The sequence below is a fragment of the Bubalus bubalis genome, chromosome 6 (genome assembly GCF_019923935.1).
Source record: "Bubalus bubalis isolate 160015118507 breed Murrah chromosome 6, NDDB_SH_1, whole genome shotgun sequence".
NCBI classification, from domain to species: Eukaryota; Metazoa; Chordata; class Mammalia; order Artiodactyla; family Bovidae; genus Bubalus; species Bubalus bubalis.
The window spans coordinates 91,660,012-91,681,076 of NC_059162.1; the positions used below are offsets into that span (position 1 = coordinate 91,660,012).

Consider the following 21,065-nt stretch of genomic DNA (forward strand, 5'->3'; position numbering starts at 1 on the left):
TCTTTTCTTTCCTCAAATCCCCCAAAGCTTGTGTTTTCACCAGCTCCTTTTAAGCCACCAAAGTGGCCCCTTCCTGCCAGGAGGCCGACTGGAGCTGACCTCCACAGGAACCCGTGGGACGGCAGCAGGGTCTGAAGCCCAGCATTCTTGTCCTGAGTCAGAAACTTTCAGATTCCTCAGCCGCACACACTAGATCCTCTCGGTGTGCAAATCAGCAGTGGCCTTGGACTTCCAGGATGTCCTGGGGGAGGTCTTGGGGATGCAAGAGGACAGTGTACTCCACCCCTTGCCCCGCTGATTCTTGGAGACTCAGCAGCTGCATCTGTAAAGTGGGACGGAGACCAGGACTGCCTTGTAGGGTTGCTGATAGGAGGAGGCACAAGTTCTTGGTTTGAGGCTTAGCATAGTGTGGCCTCTTAGGAAGTAGCTTGGGTTTTCCAACCAGGGGGCTTAAAACTAGTGTTGAGGACTCAGTCTGCTTGGGCTGGGTGATCACTTTGTGTTTCTTTTTTATTTTTTCTGGTAAAGGCCATTAACACTTGTTAAGCCTGTAGTAATATTGAGGTTCCAGAAGCTGGGAATGGATGTTATCAGACGGCCCGAGACCAGAATGTTCCGGAAGTCTAGGACTTCCTCCTGACTCAGCAGGAGTCTCGGTGTCCCTGTCCCTGACCAGGAGTCTGGCACACTCTTGTGGCATGTTTAAAGAGGTGGGGCTCCTGCAGCCTGAGGTCTTGCTAAAAGGGGCCCTCCTGGCCTCACTGGGCAGGATACAGGGATGGAACTCTTGTGGGCTCAGAGACTGGTGCCCAGAGGGGTGGGAGAAGCAAGCTCAGGGGTGAGGCCAGCTGGCCATCGTCACCCCACCAACCTCAGGGTCTTTGAAAACATCTCTCCCGTTTTTCCCCCCCTGGTTTTATGGAGCTATAATTGACATACAGCACTGCATAAGTTCAAGGTGTACAGCATAGTGACTTGACGTACATCACAAAGTGATTACCACGATAAGTTCAGTGAGCATCCATCATCTCAAATAGATACAGAGTTAAGGAGGTTGAAAATTTTTTTTTTCTTGTGATGAGAACTTTCAGGATTTACTCTCTTAACAACACTCGTGTATGACATACAGCAGTGTTAGTCACATTTTTGATGTTGTACATTACATCCCTAGTACTCATGTATTTATCTTGGGAGTTTGTGCCTGTTGACTTTCTTCATCCAGTTCTCCCCCCTCGCAGCCTGCTGCCGCCGGTAGCCACAAGTCTGATCTTTCTTTCTGTGAGTTCATGAAGTGTAATTGACCTACAACACTATGTTAGTTCTTTTACACAACTCAGTGATTCAGTATTTTTAGACATTTCAAAACTGATCAGCACAGTAGGTGTAGATCCTGTGATGTGTCCCCACGCACAGATACTACTCAGCTACGGGCTGCGTTCCTCATCCTGGACATGGCGTTCCCATGACTCAGTTTATTTTGCAACTGGATGTCCCTACCTCTTAATCTCCTTCACCCCCACTCTCCTCGCCTCTGGCAACCACCTGTTTGTTCTCTGTATCTATAACTGTTTTCTGTTTTGTTATTTTTATTCATGTGCTTTAATTTTGAGAGTCTACATATGAGTGAAACCATAAGTATTTTTCTTTATCAGACTTATTTCATTTAGCATATTGCAATCGGTGTCCATCCATATTGTCACAGATGGCAAGGTTTCATCCTTTTTTGTGCCTGAGGGATATTTCTCTGTGTGTGTGTGTGTGTGTGTGTATGTGTGTGTACCACATCTTTATCCATTCATTCGTTGTTGGATACTTATGTTGCTTCCATATCTTGGGTATTGTTTTTTAAAAAATGCTGCAGTGAACATAGGGGTGCATATATCTTTCTTTTTTTAATTTATTTTTATTTTTGACTGAGCTGGGTCTTTGTTGTGGCGAGTGGGGGCTCCTCTCTGGCCGTAGTGCTTGGGCTTCTCATTGCGGTGAATTCTGTGGAGCACAGGTTCTCGGGTGTGCAGGCTTCCGTAGTTGCAGCACACGGGCTTGGAACTTGTGCCTCACTGGCTCTGGAGCTCAGGTGCACAGGCTTAGTTGCTCTGCAGCATGTGGGATCTTCCCAGACCAGGGATCAAACCTATGTCCCCTGCATTGACAGGTGGATTCTTAACTGTTGGACCACAAGGGAAGTCCACATATATCTTTTCTAGTTAGTGTTTCTGTTTCCTTCTTTTCCCATATCAGGCTTCCTTGATAGCTCCGTTGGTAAAGAATCCGCGTGCAATGCAGGAGACCCCGGTTCAATTCCTGGGTTGGGAAGATCCCCTGGAGAAAGGATAGGCTACCCACTATAGTATTCTTGTGCTTCCCTTATGGCTTAGCTGGTAAAGGATCCGCCTACAATGTGGGAGACCTGGGTTTGATCCTTGGGTTGGGAAGATCCCCTGGAGAAGGAGAATGCTACCCACTCCAGTATTCTCACCTGGAGAATTCCATGGACTGTATAGTCCATGGGGTCACAAAGAGTTGGACACAACTGAGCGACTTTCACTTTCGCTTTTCCCATATCTCTTGTGCCCCACTGGGTAGGGTGCGGTATTAAATTCCAGAACCAAACCTCCCTCAAAGCAACACAGATGTCATCACTGACCCCTCACTGGGGGCAGAAAGGCCTGGCCTTGAGTGAGCCTGGACCTGGGCAAGATTGGGGTATAAAATGGATTGCAGGCTCTGGGGTCAGCCAAGGAGTGAGTATCATAAAGCCTAGAAGTTTTGGACCCCCAGGATGCAGTTGGGCAGAGGACAGCACCCATCTCCCAAGTCCTGTCTCTCTCTGTCCCCTGAGGGTGCTCCCCTGGTCACTCCAGAGGAGTAGACAGGAGAGGGATGAGCTCAGAGCTTAGTGTTGGAAAACATGGTCCTGGCTGCTTCTCAGACTCTTGGGGCCTCTGGTCTCTCATCTGCAAAATGGGCAGCCGGGTGAGGACCTCATGGGACTCATCATGGGGCTGTGAGACCCAGACCACAGCACGAGGCTCCACTAGGCACCCCACAGATCCCATTGCTTCCCTGGACCTGGGTTCAGAGAGGGAGCCCTGTCTTGCCATGCCTGGGCTAAGAAAGGCGACCAAGCCCCTTTAGGCAGTCTTTAGTAAGCCCCACTGCATACACTTGCTGAGACCGGACACAAAGGTGGGAAACCTTCAGCCTGTTGTTCCAAGTGGGGAATAAGATTGCTAATAGTGGAACTGCTCTAGAACTTCCTGAACAAAGAATAGGTACAGTGTGGGCTTGGGGCTACAAAACCGAACGGAGTGACATGGTACTTTTTGAGGTTGTGTTGCATTTTAGCCTAAGTGTTACAAAGGAACCAGTAAACTAGGCATCAGCCTGCCCTTTGCCCTCAGTGTCTTGGGCAGACTTTACTCTGGTTTCCTGAAACAGCCAGTGCCGAAAAGGAGGCAGTGTTTCCACTTAATTGTATTTTCTCTTCAAAGATTTATTCCTATGCCTGTGTCTGGCGAGAACTTCTGGCTGAATTTTTCAAAAGTGAATCCTGTTAGGATGAGGCTGAAACTGCCAGAGCTCTGCAGGCTCCTGCGGCAATGATGTGTGGCACCCAGACCCCACAGGGCCGCTTTCAACGCTACTGGTATTCCTGGTGAGGTGGGGTCAGCATAGCCTGGAATCAGATCGCCGTCCTAGCATTTGAGAACATTCAGATAACCTCTGATAACCCACCGTCTGGAGACAGACATCTTCCACCAGAAGCTGCATCTCCCCTCTGATCCAGGACAGTCCAAACTCAGTGCCTCTGAGCAGAGACCCCAGAAAGAGACAGGATTGTAAACCAGGCTAGAGCACCCTCAGCTGGTGAGGAGAGAGTGGAATCACTTGAGGCCCTTTCTGGGGTGGCCCCTTGGAGGCCTCCCAGTGGGGCTGGCCAGGCTCTGCGTAACTAAAGGGGCTGGAGGGCAGGTCCAAAAGCCCAGGAAATAGCCTGACAGCCTGGAGTCCACCTTGACAGGCCCGTCCTAGAGACTGTTCTCTCAGGCACCAGGCAGCACCAAGAAGAGCCTCTGTGTCGAGGAGCTGGAGGAAGCAGCAACTCCTGCCGGCTGTGGGTGCTTCCAGCGTGGCTGTGCACCCTGCCCAGAGCATGGAACTCAGACCAAAAGGCTGGGGCCTGACCTTTTATAGAGTTCCTGACAGTGGGTCCGACCCCTCTGCCCAGGGTCTGGGGTGACCTAGTTGGAACAAGAAGCCGGGTGGGAAGATAGGCGGGCAGACAGACAGACACATACCCGTGGATGTGGCCATCCCTATGGCTGCACCCCAGACTCTTCCAGGTCTCCGGCTGCCCCATCCCTGCAGAGCGGTGCTGAGGGCAGAGGAAGAGGAGTGTCCAGCGGCGACCACACCTCTGAACCCAGTGCTGAGGGCAGGCGGGCAATGGGAGAAGAGAGATTATTTCTACTGAGTCTGAAGCTATGCTTCTAAGCCTGCCCGTCCTCTGTGAAAAGGCTGGAGTCTCTGATTTGGAAACTTTCCTCCAAAACCTGCCTTTCAGCCCTGACTTACTGTATGGCCTTGGGTGGCGAGTCTTTGGCTTCCCTGGGCCTCTAGCTTGTCATCTGTGAAGTGGGACATGTGAGTGGTCCTCGGGGTCTAGGCCTCTATAGGAAGTAGGAGCTGGTGGCCTGCTCCCTCCTGGGCAGTGGTCGGGCTGGTTGCTGAGGGCTCAGCTGAGCACAGCAGCTAGAGCATCCGGAGCCTCCCCTTAGGGGCTGCGTGTCCAGACGGCTTTCAGGACCGAGTATCCACTCATCCTCTCCTCACCCCACTCTGCTGCTGCGGTGTGGGCTCCTGCCGGCCCCCAGGCCAGCTTTCTGCTCTCACCGCTCCATGCAGCCGCTCTCCTGGGTACGAGTGGGCGCAGGACACAGCTACACCCCGGAGGACGTCTCTGTCTGGGAGGCCTTTCGGATTGGCCGGGCTGGACACGGGAAGAGTGGCTACCTGGGGAGGCCATGAGCTTCCTGCTGTGAAACAGCGGGAGCCAGGCTGAGTTGTGGACAGGGGCTTCAGTGATTTTACGTGGGCTAAGAAAGGGCCCTGGAAGACCTGATGCTCAGGGCAGCGTTGAGGGCTCTGGTGTTTTCTCTGCCAGTGTCCCATATCAGCACACATCTCTGAGGGCTGACGGAGCTCTTCAGAGCCATCATTTTACTTGATCTTCTCATGACCCTGTGAGGCTGGGCTCTTTGTCCCCATTTTATGGACGAGGCAGCACAGCAAGGGATTGCACACTGAAGCCATGATGATCTCTGCACAAGGGGCCGTCACTCTGCTTCTGCGCCTGAGTGTCATAATCTTTAAGGCGGGGATGGTAATGAGATGGTTGTGGGTTAAATGTAGGTGATACAAAGCCCGTAGCGCAGCCTGGCTTGGAGGAAGCCTTATTGTTACTTGGGTGCTTTGCCAAGAGTCAGGCTGAGCCGGGACAAGCGCTCCCATGTTCTGCCCTCAGATCCGAGGCTCTGCTCACCACCCGTGGCATCATCAGTAGGGATGGACTGGCCCTGCCATCCGCAGATCCTGCTACGGTGTGCTCCAGGGCAGGCACACGTTTTCTGGCCCCAGGACTCAGCTCTGAGCAGGTGCAGGGGATGCGGGGCCCTACGCGTGCCGGCTGCCTGAGAAGCCCTCCCCTGCTCCCCCATCCATCCACTCTGGGCCTTGCTCCGTGCCAGCCAGCCTGGTGCTTCTGCTGTCATTGTGCACACCCTGTCTGGACACTCACAAGCCCCTCTCTGACCAGGCCAAGGAGGTGGCCCCAAGATGCTTCCTGACTGAAGAACCCGCTACCAGCCTGAAAGCGGCTCTGTTCGTCAGCTCTGGCTCTTGAGCCCCCTGTTGTATCCCCCTCCCTCACAGATGTCTGATGTAGAGAGCAGACCCTGAGACCCCAGATCCAGGATTAAACCCCAGTGGAGGCATTAGCTGACTGTGACCTTGAGCAAATCTTTTTCTCACCAGACCCTCAGTCTTCTCTTCTATAAAATGGGAATAATACAAGCCTCACGGTGTTGTTACAAGGTCCAAACCAGATGTTGTATGTTCCGTGCTCAGTAAAAAAAAAAACAGCTAATGCTGGCTGTTCCTTTGCCATCAAAATTCCACCCAGCCAGATACTTTCAGATTCTTCTATAAAGGCGGAGCTCAGGCTGCAGTCAGCCTCATTGTACTTTCCATTCCTTCGCTTCTCCATTCCTTCACTGATGATTCAGTGCCCAGTCTGCACCAGCTGATGTGTGGAGTGATGAGGTCTAGGACGATCATTAAGATAGGGTTCCCACCTTCTAAAGGGGCTCACAGTCCAGTGGGAGAGCTGCACGCGTGACCACAATCATAAGCCAGTGTGCTTCAGGCTGTGCGGGGGGGCGAGGTTACAAGGCACTATGGGAGTGACTAGGATGGAGCAGTTAATCCCATGGGATGAGCAGGGAGGGCCTCACAGAGGAGGTACTGTTTGAGCTGGGTATTGGAGGATGTCTAGGAACCTGCCAGGTAGAGAAGGGAAGCAAGATATTTATTTCCTGCAAAGAAAATAGCTCTGGAAGAGGGGAGTTGGGGAGAGTGGTGTCAGGAGATGAGCCAGGTGACAGGCCTGAGCGCCTGGTCCAGACTCCCTCTGACCCACCCCACTGCCATCATGGGTTGTGCCGAGGTGAGTTGGGACCAAGTTCTGTGCAGATTCTTTTCTTAAATGGAACAGTGATTCTCTTGAGCAGGCAGACCATTTTCTTCTTGCTCTTCCAGTCCTGTGCCTGTTGAGGGCCCCACATGCTGACAGTTGAATCAGGCGACTGCGTCGGGGGGCACCCAAGACCCAGGGCAGGCTGGGGTCTGTCCACACCAAGGCTCAGGAACAGCCACTGGACAGGCCTTGCAGATTGCGTGCCTCCCCTCCACATGCAGCCCCTGGTCTGCTGGCAGTTTGTTCTCCCTGAGTGTCTAAGGCGGCTGGTGGTCACCAGCCGGTCCTCTTGCTGAGTCTGTTCCCCTTTCCTGCCTGAGACCTGCGGGCAGGTGCCAGCCAACATCATGAGCTCCTTGCTGGATGCCCGTATGCTCTCAGGAGACCCATCCTGAAGCCCCTGAAGGTGCGCCTAAAGGCTGTGGCTATCCGCCTGTGCTGGATTGTCATTGTGATCCTGTCAGCTGGTTCCCAGCCCTTTTTTTTTTTTTTTTTTTGATGAATGTATTACTTTTTCATCAGATCCTTTCACAGACTAACCCTCTCCCTTATGTTCTGTTTGTTTTTCCCTCTCCTCTCTCCGGTGCCCCTTCTTCTTCTCATAGACTGACCCTTGGTTATCGTTGCAGAATTACGGCAGCGGCATGAGACCACCACCCAACTCCCTCGGCCCCGCCATGCCCGGGATTAACATGTAAGGCCACAGCCCTGCTGGCAGCCCAGAGCCCGTGGGAGTCCCCACCCTCTGTTCCCCCTGAGAAACTCATGATCGCAGTAATCACTGACACCTGTCTGGACCTCAGTCTCCTCATCAGTAGAGCGAGGACGTTGAGCGTACTGGTGACAAGACATCATAGACCCCCATATAGGGCTCGTCTATGCTAGGCACAGGTCTGACTTGCTTCATGGATTAACTCACCTCATCTTCATAATAACCCTGTGGAGTGCTTAGTATTATGCTCTGTTGTCAGATGGGGTGACTAAGGCACAGAGAGGTGAAGTAACTCGCCCAGGCTCACACAGCTGGAAGTGGCAGGCTCGGGTTTGGAGCCCTGTACCACCCGATGAGTGCCTCAGTGGTGTAGCGCTTTTGTGGTAGTAGATCCCTGTGAATATCTGTGTCCTTAGGAAAATGCACTTGCAGAGGAAATACTATTCTTCACAAATTTTGCATGTAATGTTTAGGGGTCTATAGATTTCTACCCATGGAAGTACATGTTTTTACCCCAGTCCTAGGACTATATGAAGGACTTCCTGTTAGTGATTTTGGCCCTCTTGTTCTGCCCCTGCTGGCACTACCATGTTGGCATTTATAGCATCTTTTTCATTGTTTTCATCTCTCTCTCCTTTCAGGGGCCCGGGAGCTGGCAGACCCTGGCCCAATCCTAACAGTGCTAACTCAGTGAGTACCCAGGTTGGGGGTGGGGGGTTCGGTTTTCTAGGGGTGGGTGAGGTTCCAGGGTGCAGGGTGGTTCCTGTCCCCAGGTTGGAGGTGTCACGGGGAGTGGGATGCAGCAGGATTCCACCTGATGCTTCCAAGGAGAAGCCTATCTGTAAGGGGAGATTTGGGAGTACCATGCTAGACCCATCAGGGGCTCTGCAGAAGCTGGGGTGTGAGCTGGAAGCCGGGCTCAGTCCTGTCCATGCAGGGACTCCTGCCGGCCTCCTCTTTCTTGGCAGGGCAGGCCTTCAGCACTCAGAGGAGGAAGCTGGGAGGGGGCTTGGCGCAGACAGTCCAGGGCAGGAAGCCAGGGGGTGGGGCTAAGCTCTCGCTTTCCTGTCCTTGAACTAGAGGGTCTCCTGTGCCCACAGTTCCCTGCCAAGACTCTGGGACCAGTTCAGTAGAGGAACAGGACTCTGCTCACATCTGTGGCCTTCCTAGAGATACCAGGTGGCTCAGTGTGTTTCCCATCGAGAGTGGGGTTGTGTCCCCAAAGGATTTGGTAGGCAGAGCACACGTTGCCTGTCGGAGGAGGTGTCTCTGACCCATGGTTCACCCCTTTCTTGTTTCTAGATTCCATACTCCTCCTCATCACCCGGTACCTACGTGGTGAGTGTGTGCAGGTTTGGGGCATTGCATGTCTAGTCCTGTGTGACTGCGTGTGCAAGAGTATCAGGGTCGGGGGGATCCTTGTCTCTTGGTTTTCAAGACATGTTATGAGCACAGATTCCAAACTGTGCTAGAATCTACTGTCAGTATGCAGGTATTTATACCTTCTGGTGTCCCAGAACTCCCCACACAAGACCCAGAGTTGGGACCTCCATCCAGGGGACTGACCAGGAGGCCAGTCAGCTTCCACCACAGGCCTGTGGTTTCACAGGGCTCCATGTGTGCGAGCACACATGCACGCCCGCAACTGCCCCCTGGTTTAAAGAAGGGAAGGAGGGAGTCCAGTTCCCCCAGGCCTTAAACACCTGGGTTCTGTGTGGACACTGGCAGCTGAGTGAGAGCTAAATGGGCTGGGCCCCGGGTGAGCATGGACTGCTGATGTGGCTGGAGCGCGTGGCCTCTCCCACCAGGTGTCATCACCGTGGGTTTCTGACATCAGTTTTTAATCTTGTCTCCAGGGACCCCCTGGTGGTGGCGGCCCCCCAGGAACACCCATCATGCCTAGTCCTGCAGGTAAGAAGGCTGGGGGACGGGTGCCGCTGGAGAAGTAGGAAGTCCTGGAGGGGCCTGGTACAGAGCCAGGGCTGGCTGGCCACTCTTCCTGAGCAGTGCGCCCCCCACCTGGCATCTTGGCATCAGGGATTTAGTGGGCAGGACACCCTGATGCCACCAGCCCACCCTGTGGCTTCATCTGGGGCACTCCTCACTCCAGTTGAAGGACAGGGCAGAGCAAGGAGATCCAAGAACGAGGTGTCTCACTACTCTTGACTCCCCCTGGTCAAAGAGAATCCTGTCTTGATTGTCGCTTCTCTAGATGACTGGAAAGGGGCTTGGGGGTTCTGGCCTCCTGGGCCCAGGACTCTGCAGAGTGATGCCTCTTGAGTGTCCAGAGCTCTTGGTTTCTGGTCCTCTGTATCAGAGATCCCTTTTTCCCCTTTTCTCCAGTAGAAGAGGGCACGTGTACTCACACACATACAGCATCACAATTGTGTTTCTTTCCCAGCTAAGAATAGCGTACCACCAACTAGAAGGAATTCAGCATGCCATCTTTACCCACCCCCAAAATAAAAAGTGAGAGGTAGTTGGATTTCTGCCCGAGAAGTATGGTGCCTGCTCCTGATATAAATATGTTAGCTGATTTCCTCGGGAGACTTTTCTGGCTAATTGGGGAGACAGAGGGGTCCCTCCCACCCCCTCCTCTGCTCCCCATGGCAGGAAGGCTGCTCGGCAGCAGGGGTGGGGTTGGCGGCGGCCGTGAGGCTCCCACTCCAGCTCCCTCTTTCTGCTGCTGCATTTTTATGAGTTGCATGACCTACATTCAGACTGGGTCACATTAAACCACTCCATATGTTACTGCGTCTCCAGCCCCATCTCTGCCTCTCCCTCCTGCCCCATCAGCTTGGCAGGGTGGCCCCTCGGTCATCTGCGGTGCCGCTCTTTCCCAGTGTGATTAACACTGCCGGCCGGGGGTCGGGGAGGGCACAGGTGGTGGTCGGGCTGCGCCTGGTTGTCCCAGGCAGCATCTGGGGAGCGCGTTTGGTCTGGGGTGGAGTGGAGTGAGGGGGGCGGAGACAATTTTGCTAGTCCACACTGGTCCACACTGCTGTCCAGAACCCTGGAATCCTTCCTTTCAGGGTTGAGTGGCTTTCACAGTTGAATTTTCTGTGATTAAAAACTTTGTGAATCTTCATTAAATACAAATTAGCCAGAAAATGCGGGTACTTAGAGGAAATTTTAGGTGATAAAATACAAAAGAATGAGTTCAAGTGCCATGAGTTTGTTTTAATTAAGCAATGAATTAATCACCCCGACTTGCGGGTTTCCACTGTTCTACAGATTCAACAAATTCCAGTGACAACATCTACACAATGATTAATCCGGTGCCGCCTGGAGGCAGCCGGTCCAACGTAAGTCTGCTTTCTAATAATTTACATATCAGATACCATAACAAATCATAATTAACTTCATCAGCTGAGGGGAAAGCAAGTTTAATTGATTTCAGCCATTTGTTACCAAAAATGAATAAAATAAACCATCAGAAAAGTGATTAACTCTTGGGCAGCTTGGTTCCCATTTCATAGCTGGCAGGGGGTGGCAGAGAAGGGGGTGGAGTGATCCCCACCCCTCTGGTCAGAGCAGGGTGCCCAGCTTCACTGTGGGGACCCCTACTGGTGCCCAGCCTCACTGTGGGGACCCCCACTGGCCTGAATGGGGTGTTGGTGAGGAAGAGCACAGGCTGCGGGGGCTGGGGGGTGGTGTGGGCCAGTCCCTGCTCAGCTGACTGGCTGTGCCCCTGGGTGATGATGGCTCACCCTCTCTGGTCTGTTTCCTTGGCTGTGGAGCTTGCGGCGGAGGCCTCCAGGGACCTGCCTGCCCTGTGCCTCTGGGAGCCCTCTGACTCCCACATCCTATAACCTCTCTGCCTCTCCTCATGCCCTTCCCTCATCTAGAAACCACTCCCTCCCTTCTCGGCCCCTCAGTGTTCCCACCCTGCTGGTGTTGTAGCTCGGAAACCTCCTTTCCTGGTCCCTGCTCACCACTCCCTCTTGTGTTCCCATACTGGACCATGCAGCTGTGGCCTGTCTGCCTCTCCTGGCTGGCAGCTCCCTAAGGACAGGGCTGGTCTGGCAGCTCTTCCTGGCCAGGCAGGAAAGGTGAATCCCACTGGGCTTGCCCTGGGAGAGCTCAGGGTGTGGAAAGGAGGCTGTCATGTGACCACATCAGTAGTTCGGGGACAGAGGAGCCAGAACGTGGGCTTGAGGCTCCAAGGTTGGCTCTGGCCTTTAGGATGCTCTGTCTGGTTCTGCTGGTTCCGTTCCTGGTGTAACTCCAGAATCACGCCGTGTGCTAACAGCCCTGATTGTGGGCTACTCAGTGCTGGACACTGCGTGTGTTGCAGCCTCTGGGTGGGGGTTGTAGCCCTGCCACCTGGTGATGCCAAGACGAACCTTACCCGGATCCCATGATGGAGAACTGTGGGAACCACGCTCCTCACCTGCCACTCCACCACCTTCTCTCCCTGTCTCTCCAAGGCAGCCAGTACCTCCCATACCCCTGCCTCTCCCTAGGGTGGCCAACCATTTGGCAACCATTTGGGTTTTAGCACCAAAAGCCCTGTGTCCCAAGAGATGACTTCCCAGGACACAAAAGTCTTTTGATGTTTTAGCAATGGATGTAGAAGGTTGGGAAAAAATGTACAAGACCCATTTAGCTGCCCCAAAGACAGGACTGAGCACATGAAAATGGCATAGACTCCCCTCTTCCCATAGTCGCTGTTGCCATATTTTCCCAACCACAGATGCCAACGGTCGTGGTCTGTGGCTCTCAATGATGGATCATCCATGTTGCATCACTCCGAGGGGTACCACTCAAGCGCACAGCATCCAGGCCCTGGCAGAATCCGCCTTTGACTCTGCCTGCAGTTTAACTGTTAGGCCTTGTGTCAAGATAGTGCAGATGTCATTTTTCACACTGTGAGTATCGTGGTCATGTTTTCTAAGAGCTCAAATAATGAAAATGAGAACGATGAGACCACCAGCCCCAGCGTGGCCCTGACGTGTCCAAAAAAGAGAGGCCTGAATGAATGTTAACGACAGGTGTGAGGACACACGGGCCTGCATCCAGGAGGCAGATAACCAAGATGGCACGTCCTGGCAGGGCGCGGAAGAGAAGAGAGGTGGGCGGAGGAGGGGTGGGACAGTGCGTGGCCGTCTGGGACGTGACATGCACATCCCTCTAAGTCAATCACAAGTGTTGTATGTCATCCAAAGAAACACCAGTCCTCAGTGTAGAAAGGTGGCTGCCACGCTTGGCGGGGCCCTGAAATGATCACCGTCACCATGTTGGTCCCTTGATGGCTCCATGAACTGAGAAGATTACGTTTCCTGATTCAGAGGCTGCGACTAAGTCCTACGGGTGAAATGAGGGGGAATTTTGGTGACAAGTGTGTTGGTCCTTCGTGGTGTGTAGCTGATCCTCTTGCATCATCCTGATAGTCGGGGAGCTTTCTTCCTCAGATCAAGTGGTTCATCAGACCATCTCAACAGAACTGTGTCCCTGGCTTTTAGGCACTTTGACTTGAAAACTGGAGTTTCACCTTGTCATCTTGATTTCTACGAAGAAGACATTAATGAAGTGTGGAAGAGAAATAAAATATTACTGTTCTCTTGCCCAAATACAAGCCACACTTTGCTCGTTTATCTGCATATTTGGCAGACAGTGCAGTTAATTTGGCAAGTTTCATTTAGTCCATGAACTTCTTACCTGCTAATTTCCCCACCCACCTTGTCCCTAGCAGTGCTGCCAAGGGGCCTGATGTGCTTGCCTGTGATAATCCAGCTTTCATAATGAAAGGTTTGCTCACTTGTCGATTTGCTCAGAACACGCAGAAACAGATTTTTGAGTTTATAAAAAAAGAGAAGGCCTCGGACACATGCCCACAGATGACTGGCGTTGTTGCTGGCTGTAGAGAAGATGTGAAAACGTCAGCCTGCTCTGATGCTCTTCTCTTAGAAACGCTGTGAGATGAGAATGTGGAAAGGAATTATAATAAAGTAGAAACATAGCTGCTGCTTCTCCAGAACTGTCTCATGATTTTCAGGAGCCCACCAGGAGCCTAGGTGAGGCTGAGTGGACTGCGCTTGAGCTGTTCAGAGTTGTAGAGGGGCTGTGACAGAGCCTTGGACAGCCAGAGTAATGGCTCACCTTTTGGAAGTGAGACTGCTTGAGAACTTATAAAGTGTTATAGGCAAGGGCAGCCAAGTTAGCTAAGACTTGCTCAACATTTTTATTAAAACTGTGACTTACTTAGAATCCAGCTTATATCTCACAAGTTAAAATTACCTTTGTGCTTTAAAAACCATTTTCCCTGAGAAACAGGTTTAATTGATGGTAACATCCAGTGTGCTGGGAATGTTTAGAAATGACGGGCCTCGTAGGCAGGCACAGCCCATCTGATGAGCTCCTAGGTGAAAAGGGCCTGACAGATGGCCGACCTTCCAAAACACACCTGGATACAAAGTGAATGGATGTCTTCGGAGAACTAGAAGCAGATCCTACAGATCCAAAACCTGTGTACTTAAGTCCTAAGCACCGCGTACGCGGATGTTCTTGTGGAGCGAAGAGTTTGGTGTTGGTACGCTGGACTGACACCAGTGCTTGATGAGAGCAGAGTGGCAAGTCGGTGCATTTTCTGCTTGACTCTCTTCAGTTTTGTCCTGCGTGAAAGAAAGGTGTCCAAAGCCTGCAGGCAGTTCAGAGAAGCATTAGTGGAAAAGCAAGCCCCATTTGCCTTGTTGGGCGCCTGAAAGCAAGAGGAGTCCCTAGCAGCTCTTGAAGCCCCCTGGGGAAGAATCTGCCGCAGCTCTTGCTCTTGCCACATCTTCTCAACATTTAAATACCCAGTTTAAAGAGTTAAAATAATTTACTGTGTCGAAGACAAATATTATAAAAGTGTTATATTTTCCCTGTACATGTCATTTGTTCAACTAGTCATCCTGCTGTTTGCCACTGTTCACTAGTTCAGCTGTTCTTTCATAGAATTTAGCAGAAAAGTAAATAATACAGAATAAACAACTGGATAGCCACATGCAGATGAATGAAGCTGGACTACTTCCTTATAATATACACAAACAGAAATTAACTCAGAGTGGACCCTAGGCCTAAATGTCAGAGCTAAAACTGTCAAACAATTAGAAGAAAATGTAGGAATAAATCTTTGTGACTTGGGTTAGCAAAGCCTTCTTAGCTACACTAAAAGCACAAGTGACAAAAAGTAGCTGCACTGGGTTCATTAAAATGTAAAATTCATGCTTCAGAGGACACTGTCAGGAAAGTAAAAAGACAGCCCACAGGAAGTATTTGCAAGTCATATGTCTGATAAGGGTCTTGAATTGTAAACGTGTAAAGAATTCTTAGAACCCAATAATAAAAAACAAACCCAACTTTAAAATGGGCCAGGGATCTCCATAGACATTTTTCCAAACTTGTACAGAGAACCAATAAGCACATGAAAAGATAATCAATGTCATTAGTTAATAAGGGAATGCAAAAGGAAACCTCAGTGTGTTACGCTTCACACCCACTAGGATGGCTAGAATCAGAAAGACAAATAATGAGCGGTGTTGGCGAGGATGGGAGGAAATCTGAACCCTCACATGCTGCTCAAGGGAACATAAACTGGTGCAGGTGCTGTGGAGGAGTCGGGCAGTTCTTCAATAGGTTAAGCAGTTACTGTGACCCTGCATTTCCACTCATTGGCATCTACCCCAGAGAAATGAAAACATGTCCACACAACTGTACACAGATGTTCACAGGAGCCTTCGTCAAAATAGCCCCAAAGTAGAGACAACCTCAGTGTCTGCTGACTGATGAAAATGTAGTACATACATAAACTGGAATGTTGTTTGGACATAAGAAGAAATGAAGTACATGATACATGCTTACAACATGGATAAACCTTGGAAACATTTCACCAAGTGAAAGAAGCCAGCCATGGAGGTCATATACAATTTATATAAAATAACTAGAGTTGCTAAATCTATGGAGGAGGAAATGGCAGCCCACTCCAGTATTCTTGCCTGGAGAATCTCAGTGACAGAGGAGCCTGGTGGGCTGCTGTGCGTGCGGTCGCACCGAGTCGGACATGGCTGAAGCGACTTAGCAGCAGCAGCAAGAGCTACGTCTATGACACAGAGAATAAATTAATGGTTGTGTGGGCCTGGGGATTCGAGGGGGAATGGGGAGTGATGGCTCATGTGTACAGTTTCTTTTGGGGATGATGAAAGTGCTCTAAAATTGATTGTGGTGGTGATGGTACAACTTGCTAAGTACACTAACAACCACTGAATTGTATAGTTATTAAATGAGTTGGTCGTATGTGGTTAAAAATAGCATGAAAATACACATAATTTAAGATACCTGTTTTTGAAACATATTTATGCGCCTGTAATACATGTGCATAATTGTGTATATTATCAAATTTGAGGATTTAAAAAAATACTTATGTATTTTATTGATTTGGCTGCATCAGGTCTGTAGCTGTGGCAGTCCAGATCTTGCGCTGCAGCCACAGAATCTCCAGTTGTGGCGCCAGGGCTCAGTACTTGCGGCACGCGGGCTTAGTTGCTCCGTGGCATGTAGGATCTTAGTTCCCCAACCAAGGATCGAACCTGTGTCCCCTGCATTGCAAAGTGGATTCTTAACCATTGGACCGCCAGGGAATTCCCCTGGATGTATTTGGTCTGGTAGGACTGTGTTTGGGTTTGGCTTCCTAAAAAGTAGGTCACCCTCATCTCCTATCACTTGGGTTAATTAACATGAAATGGGTTGCCAGATGGCAAAATGTGCCCCCCGGCCTACCAGCAACCCTGGGAAGCCACTGGGGAGGCGAGGACAATGTGAGTGGGTGTCAGGGTGAGGCAGCAACTGGTACCCTCACAGCAGTCTCTGTGCCAGCTGGTCCTGCTGCCACCTGCTAAGAGGGCTCTCACTTCTGCTCAGGCAGGACCCTTTCAGGAATGAAGCCATGACACATCTCTACCTGCCCAGATCCTGACCCTCAGTTATTTTTTCGCTCTGCCGCCACCTCCTTGCAGCTATCGTGATTTCTCTGCCTTTTTCCCAGTGCCTTTCTCTGAAACTGCAGCCATGCTTGGTCTGCAGCCGGCTCTAGATCTCAATATCCTGTGAGGTAGCTGGGTGTCCATGGCTGCGCTCTTCCTCCAGGCTGAGGCCCAGGTGTGACTCAGCGCTCAGCACAGGCCACATGCCAATCAGGCTCTGTTCTGCTACTTCCATCCCCTGTCCACCCTTGCCTCTGGTCGGTACTTAAGGCCTTGGCTCTCCAGACTGGGCTCAGCTATCCCTTGGTGGCCATGCCTTGTGACCTCTGGTCTTTGGTTGCATCTTTTCTGAGATGGGGGTGATAGTCCCAGATAGGCCTGAGGAAGGGAGGGGAGCAGATGAAACGTCTGGCCTCTGATCTGTCTGCATCTCCAGTTCTGCTCACTAGTGAGCACCCCCACGGAGTCCCAAGGAGAGAACGCCTGCCACCAATGCCCCAGCTCCCCCACATTTCAGAGGAGGAGCCAGGAGGAGGCTCGTGTGATGGCTTCAGGGCCAGGCTGCCCGAGGTCCACTCCTCCATCTCCTACTTGGGAGATATAGGGCCAAAGCATGGTCCACTCTGTGCTTCAGTTTACTCATCTGCAAAATGGGGAGGAAAGGCATTAATAGTTTTATTCCCAGGCCTGGCTCAGTGGGTCACTCTGTCTCTGTGAGCCCCACACACTGCCTTGGGGATAGAAAGAGCCCAGGGTGGGATCCAGGAGGCCTGGTGTGAGAGTTGCCTCTGGTGCCTTGGGCCAACCCCTCCTTCTCTCCTGGTTCGTTTACTCCCGTGGTGCATAGGCCTCTGCCCTGCACAGTCCGAAGGCTTGGGGGAGGCGCCACCTCTGGCCTCCTGGCGTTCAGTGCCCGAGTGTGCCTGCGAGCAGCTCCTCCAGGGTGGAAGCTCCCGGCGGCCACGCTTCTGTGCCGCTGGGTGTGGAGCCCCTCGAGGCTTGCGGCGGGCCCACTCAGGCGACACGCTCTGTGCTTCTCCCACAGTTCCCGATGGGTCCAGGCTCGGATGGCCCGATGGGGGGCATGGGCGGCATGGAGCCACACCACATGAACGGCTCGTTAGGTAAGTCAGCACCCTGCCTGACTTCCCGGGAAGCCTTCGCTGCCTTGGCTCCGGGCTCCGCTGAGCCCAGTCCCCACAGGAAGATCCGAAGAGGAAGATATTGTCTGGGTAGAAGGTCCTCTTTGGCAAAATGTTGGGGTTTGGGTGGAAGCATTTGGAGGCCCCTGCACAGAAGAATGGGCGAGACCCTGAACTGGACTTTATTTTTTCCTTCCAGGGTCAGGTGACATAGATGGACTTCCAAAAGTGAGTGTGTGTTCCCTGTCTCCTCCCTGACAGCACCCTCCAGAAAGCCTTTCCCCCATCCCTGGAGGGGTGGCAGGTTGCTGGGGGCCCAGGGCTCACCACCTCTGGTCTCTCCGCAGAATTCTCCTAACAACATAAGTGGCATTAGCAATCCTCCAGGCACCCCTCGGGACGATGGCGAGCTAGGAGGGAACTTCCTCCACTCCTTCCAGAATGACAATGTAAGTGTGCCCATCCCCGCCCTTATCTCACCCTCCGGGTCTTCACTGGGCCCTGGGACTATCGATTGAAGTTTCAGAGTCTCCTGGCCGAGACCTGTCTGCTGGGCCAGTGTCCTGGCAGCTGTGTCATGAGCCTTTCACCTTGGTTATTTTTCCACAAAATGGAGCGCCCTCACATTCCCCCCACCCCCAGCAGCCCCTGGTGCGGTGCTGAGCCCTGTCACCGAATCCGACCTTGCCCAGGCGTCCGCATGCAGGCGCAGTGCCTCCGGCGCTGGTGAAGCTCACGTGGCTGGACGAGCCCTGGGCCCTGGCCCGCTGGGTCCTTGTCTCAGTCTGCGTCCTCCTCTCCTGGAGGGTGGGTGTGCGTGCATCTAGAGACTTCCTGGGGTCTCAGTGCGGAGCAGCTGGCTGGCTGTTTTTTCATATTAGGCTTCTTGTTTACAGTCTCATCTGAAGAACCAATGTCTTGTTTTTGTAGCTTTTGAGAACCCCAGGCCAGCTCCCACGCCAGGGTGCCCTGGCTGTGCTCCAGCTCATCAGACCCCAGTCCTCTGCAGTCCCTGGCCCTGTGAGGGGAGGGCAGGGGCTGCTGCTGGCTTCCTTAGGAAAGAAGGGGTGATTTGGAGAGGGAAGGGGGGCAGGGCAGGCAAGTGAGGGACACAGGCTGGTGCGGGGGGGATGGTTCCTGAGTCCTGCCTGCTGGCCCCTTGCCCACCCAGTGCCATCATGGGGGTCTCAGCCCAGCCCTGAGACAGGCCCCTGTCCAGCTCTATGCAGTCAGACCTCCACAAGGCTCCCACACCCGGCCCTCACGACCCCCCTTCTCTGCTTCTCCCTTCAGTATTCTCCAAGCATGACGATGAGTGTGTGATTCCCCCCCTTCTCTTCTCCGAGACGCTGAGAGAGCCGACATTGCAGGCGGGAAGATGCCAGAAATTATGCAAGAAGAAGTGAGGTGTCATTACCCAGGAGCTGGGGGAGGGGCGTCTCCTGCTCCCCCCCAACCCCCACCCTCTCCTCCACCCCGTCCACCTTTCCCAGTTTTAGTTTCATGCAATAAAAAGGCCGAACTTTTTATTCCATAAAACATGAAGGACAAAACTCAAAATAAAAATATATTTCAAGTCAATGACCAGAAAAATCCCACCCTTGCCCTTTCCCAAAGGACCTTTGATGTCCTTGACACTTTTCTGTTTTTTTTTTTGTTTGTTTGTTTGGGGTTCTGCTGTTGTTGGGATTATTTTTTTTTTTTTTAATTTGTTTTCAGGGGGGTTTTTTGGGGGAAAAATTTTTAAAAATGGAAGCTTCTAGCAAGCCCCCCCAACCCCAGCCCAATCCACCTCTTTGCTTTCTTCTTTAAAAAAAAAAAAAAAGGACAAAAAAAAAAACACCAAGCCCCATTGTCTGTACCCAAGCCCTTCCACCAGGAAAGCTAGTCTAGGTGTGAGATCTCACCTGTCTTTGTAGCCATCTAAAAATAATAATAATAATTATAATAAACTGGGCAGTTTACAATCGGTGGTTTCTTTCAAACGGCCTGTTTTGGAAAGAAAAAACGAGTCACCCTTTTCCACTTGGGGTTTTTGGTTTGTGCTGGCGAGCGAGGGAGGGGCGGGAACCTGTTTTGTTTTTGCTTGGTCTCTCCCGGCGAGGTGGACAGCAGCTGCACAGCCTGGACCCCAGACCCCCTCCCCCATGGCGTGGCCGGAGGGGCCAGGCACCCAAGCTTGCAGGACCCCGCCCCAGCGGAGCCGCGCTGCGACCCGGTTGGCATGCACTGTGTTCCCAGGACTGCTTCCTCTCTCCTGGACCTCGCCTCACCCGGGCTCCCGCCCCCTCCTCAGCCCCCGCCCCAGTCTTCCCAGTGAGGATCCTGCCAGCGGGGTGGTGGCTCGGAGCGGAGTGGGGGAGGCCGCCCCCAACAGGATGGCTATGACCTGGGACGTGGAAACCGTGACCTCTGCGTCCTCCTCCCCCGCATCGTCCATGTCGTGTGTGCGGGCAGCGCAGGGCTGGAGTTGGGTTTTCTTTTTTTTTTTTTTCTCTTGATTCTTCCTTCTTTTTCAAAGATGGGATATTGACCAGAATTGCTCTGTATATGCTTGGAACTGGATGGAAAGACTTTGGAATAGCTGTGGGGGGCGGGGGGGGACACCGACAACCAAACAGATGTGCTGTTTCTGGACCTGTTTTTATTTTCAAAAACCGACAAACGCCACAGTGGAGCCTGTCCCCTCCCAGGAGGAGTGACTCATGGCCTCCCTCACCTCACCACCCTGCATCGAAACCTCTGTGTCTTGCCCTGAGACACCTGAATTCTTTGTACATTTACACCCCTCTCCCCCCTCTCCCCTGTAGCTGGTCTTCGTTTTCTTCCCTCCTTTGATCCATGTATATCATATTATGTGAGATATCATCTGCCTGAAAAAAGACCTTGTGCGGATTATTGGGAACATTGTAGCTGTTTCTGTGTTTTTTCTTACCTTGTAGTCTGGTTCTGAATTAAGAGAGGAAAAAAAAAAAAAGTAATTATGATACATTGTAGTTTGTGTACGATATATGTTGATAACGTTTTATTAAAGGGACATCTTTTTTCCGCAGCCCTTCCTGACATGTTTGGGGGAACGTGGGTTGGAGTTTATTATACTGGTTATAAAATGCCAGGCGACTACTGGGCAGAAATTCTGTTCCTGGTGCACAACAAGATCTTGTTTTGTGTTCCAGGCGTTAGCCGCCTTTTCCTGGGCGTGTTAATTCTGCATTTTCTGTGGAGAGTTGGGGATGATGGGTTGGGAGGGAGGGCATGGTCTCATTTCAAATATTTGGGGGCATTCTGAAAGGCAGTTTCAGTTTCTCATCTTGCTAATGCATTTTGGTTTGCCAGAATGTATTTTTCTGGAAAAGCAGGAAAAGGTTCCCAGTGCACCGTGTTTTCAGTGGCGAGGCGGTATCGGCTAGGATGGCCGCGTGGGCTGCAACCACGCCTGCTTTCTCCTTTCTGGTGAAATTTGCTTTGCAGGTCCTAGGGTGCTGGGCCGCGGG

At 52.0% G+C, this 21,065-nt stretch overlaps 1 protein-coding gene across 3 annotated transcripts in view; it reads left to right on the forward strand.

Annotated features, from left to right (window-relative positions):
• The window catches only part of SSBP3 (single stranded DNA binding protein 3), a 165,856-nt gene extending 146,318 nt beyond the window's left edge, over positions 1-19,538 (forward strand). For all 3 annotated transcript variants that reach the window (XM_025288669.2, XM_025288671.2, XM_025288670.2), the window contains 9 exons: positions 7,387-7,451; positions 8,111-8,159; positions 8,772-8,807; positions 9,326-9,380; positions 10,704-10,774; positions 17,475-17,553; positions 17,771-17,799; positions 17,919-18,020; positions 18,865-19,538. In XM_025288669.2, the coding sequence (XP_025144454.1) occupies positions 7,387-7,451; positions 8,111-8,159; positions 8,772-8,807; positions 9,326-9,380; positions 10,704-10,774; positions 17,475-17,553; positions 17,771-17,799; positions 17,919-18,020; positions 18,865-18,894 (516 nt within the window). In that variant the 3' untranslated portion in view covers positions 18,895-19,538. The remainder of the gene's footprint in view (positions 1-7,386; positions 7,452-8,110; positions 8,160-8,771; positions 8,808-9,325; positions 9,381-10,703; positions 10,775-17,474; positions 17,554-17,770; positions 17,800-17,918; positions 18,021-18,864) is intronic.
• The last annotated feature ends 1,527 nt before the right edge of the window (positions 19,539-21,065 follow it).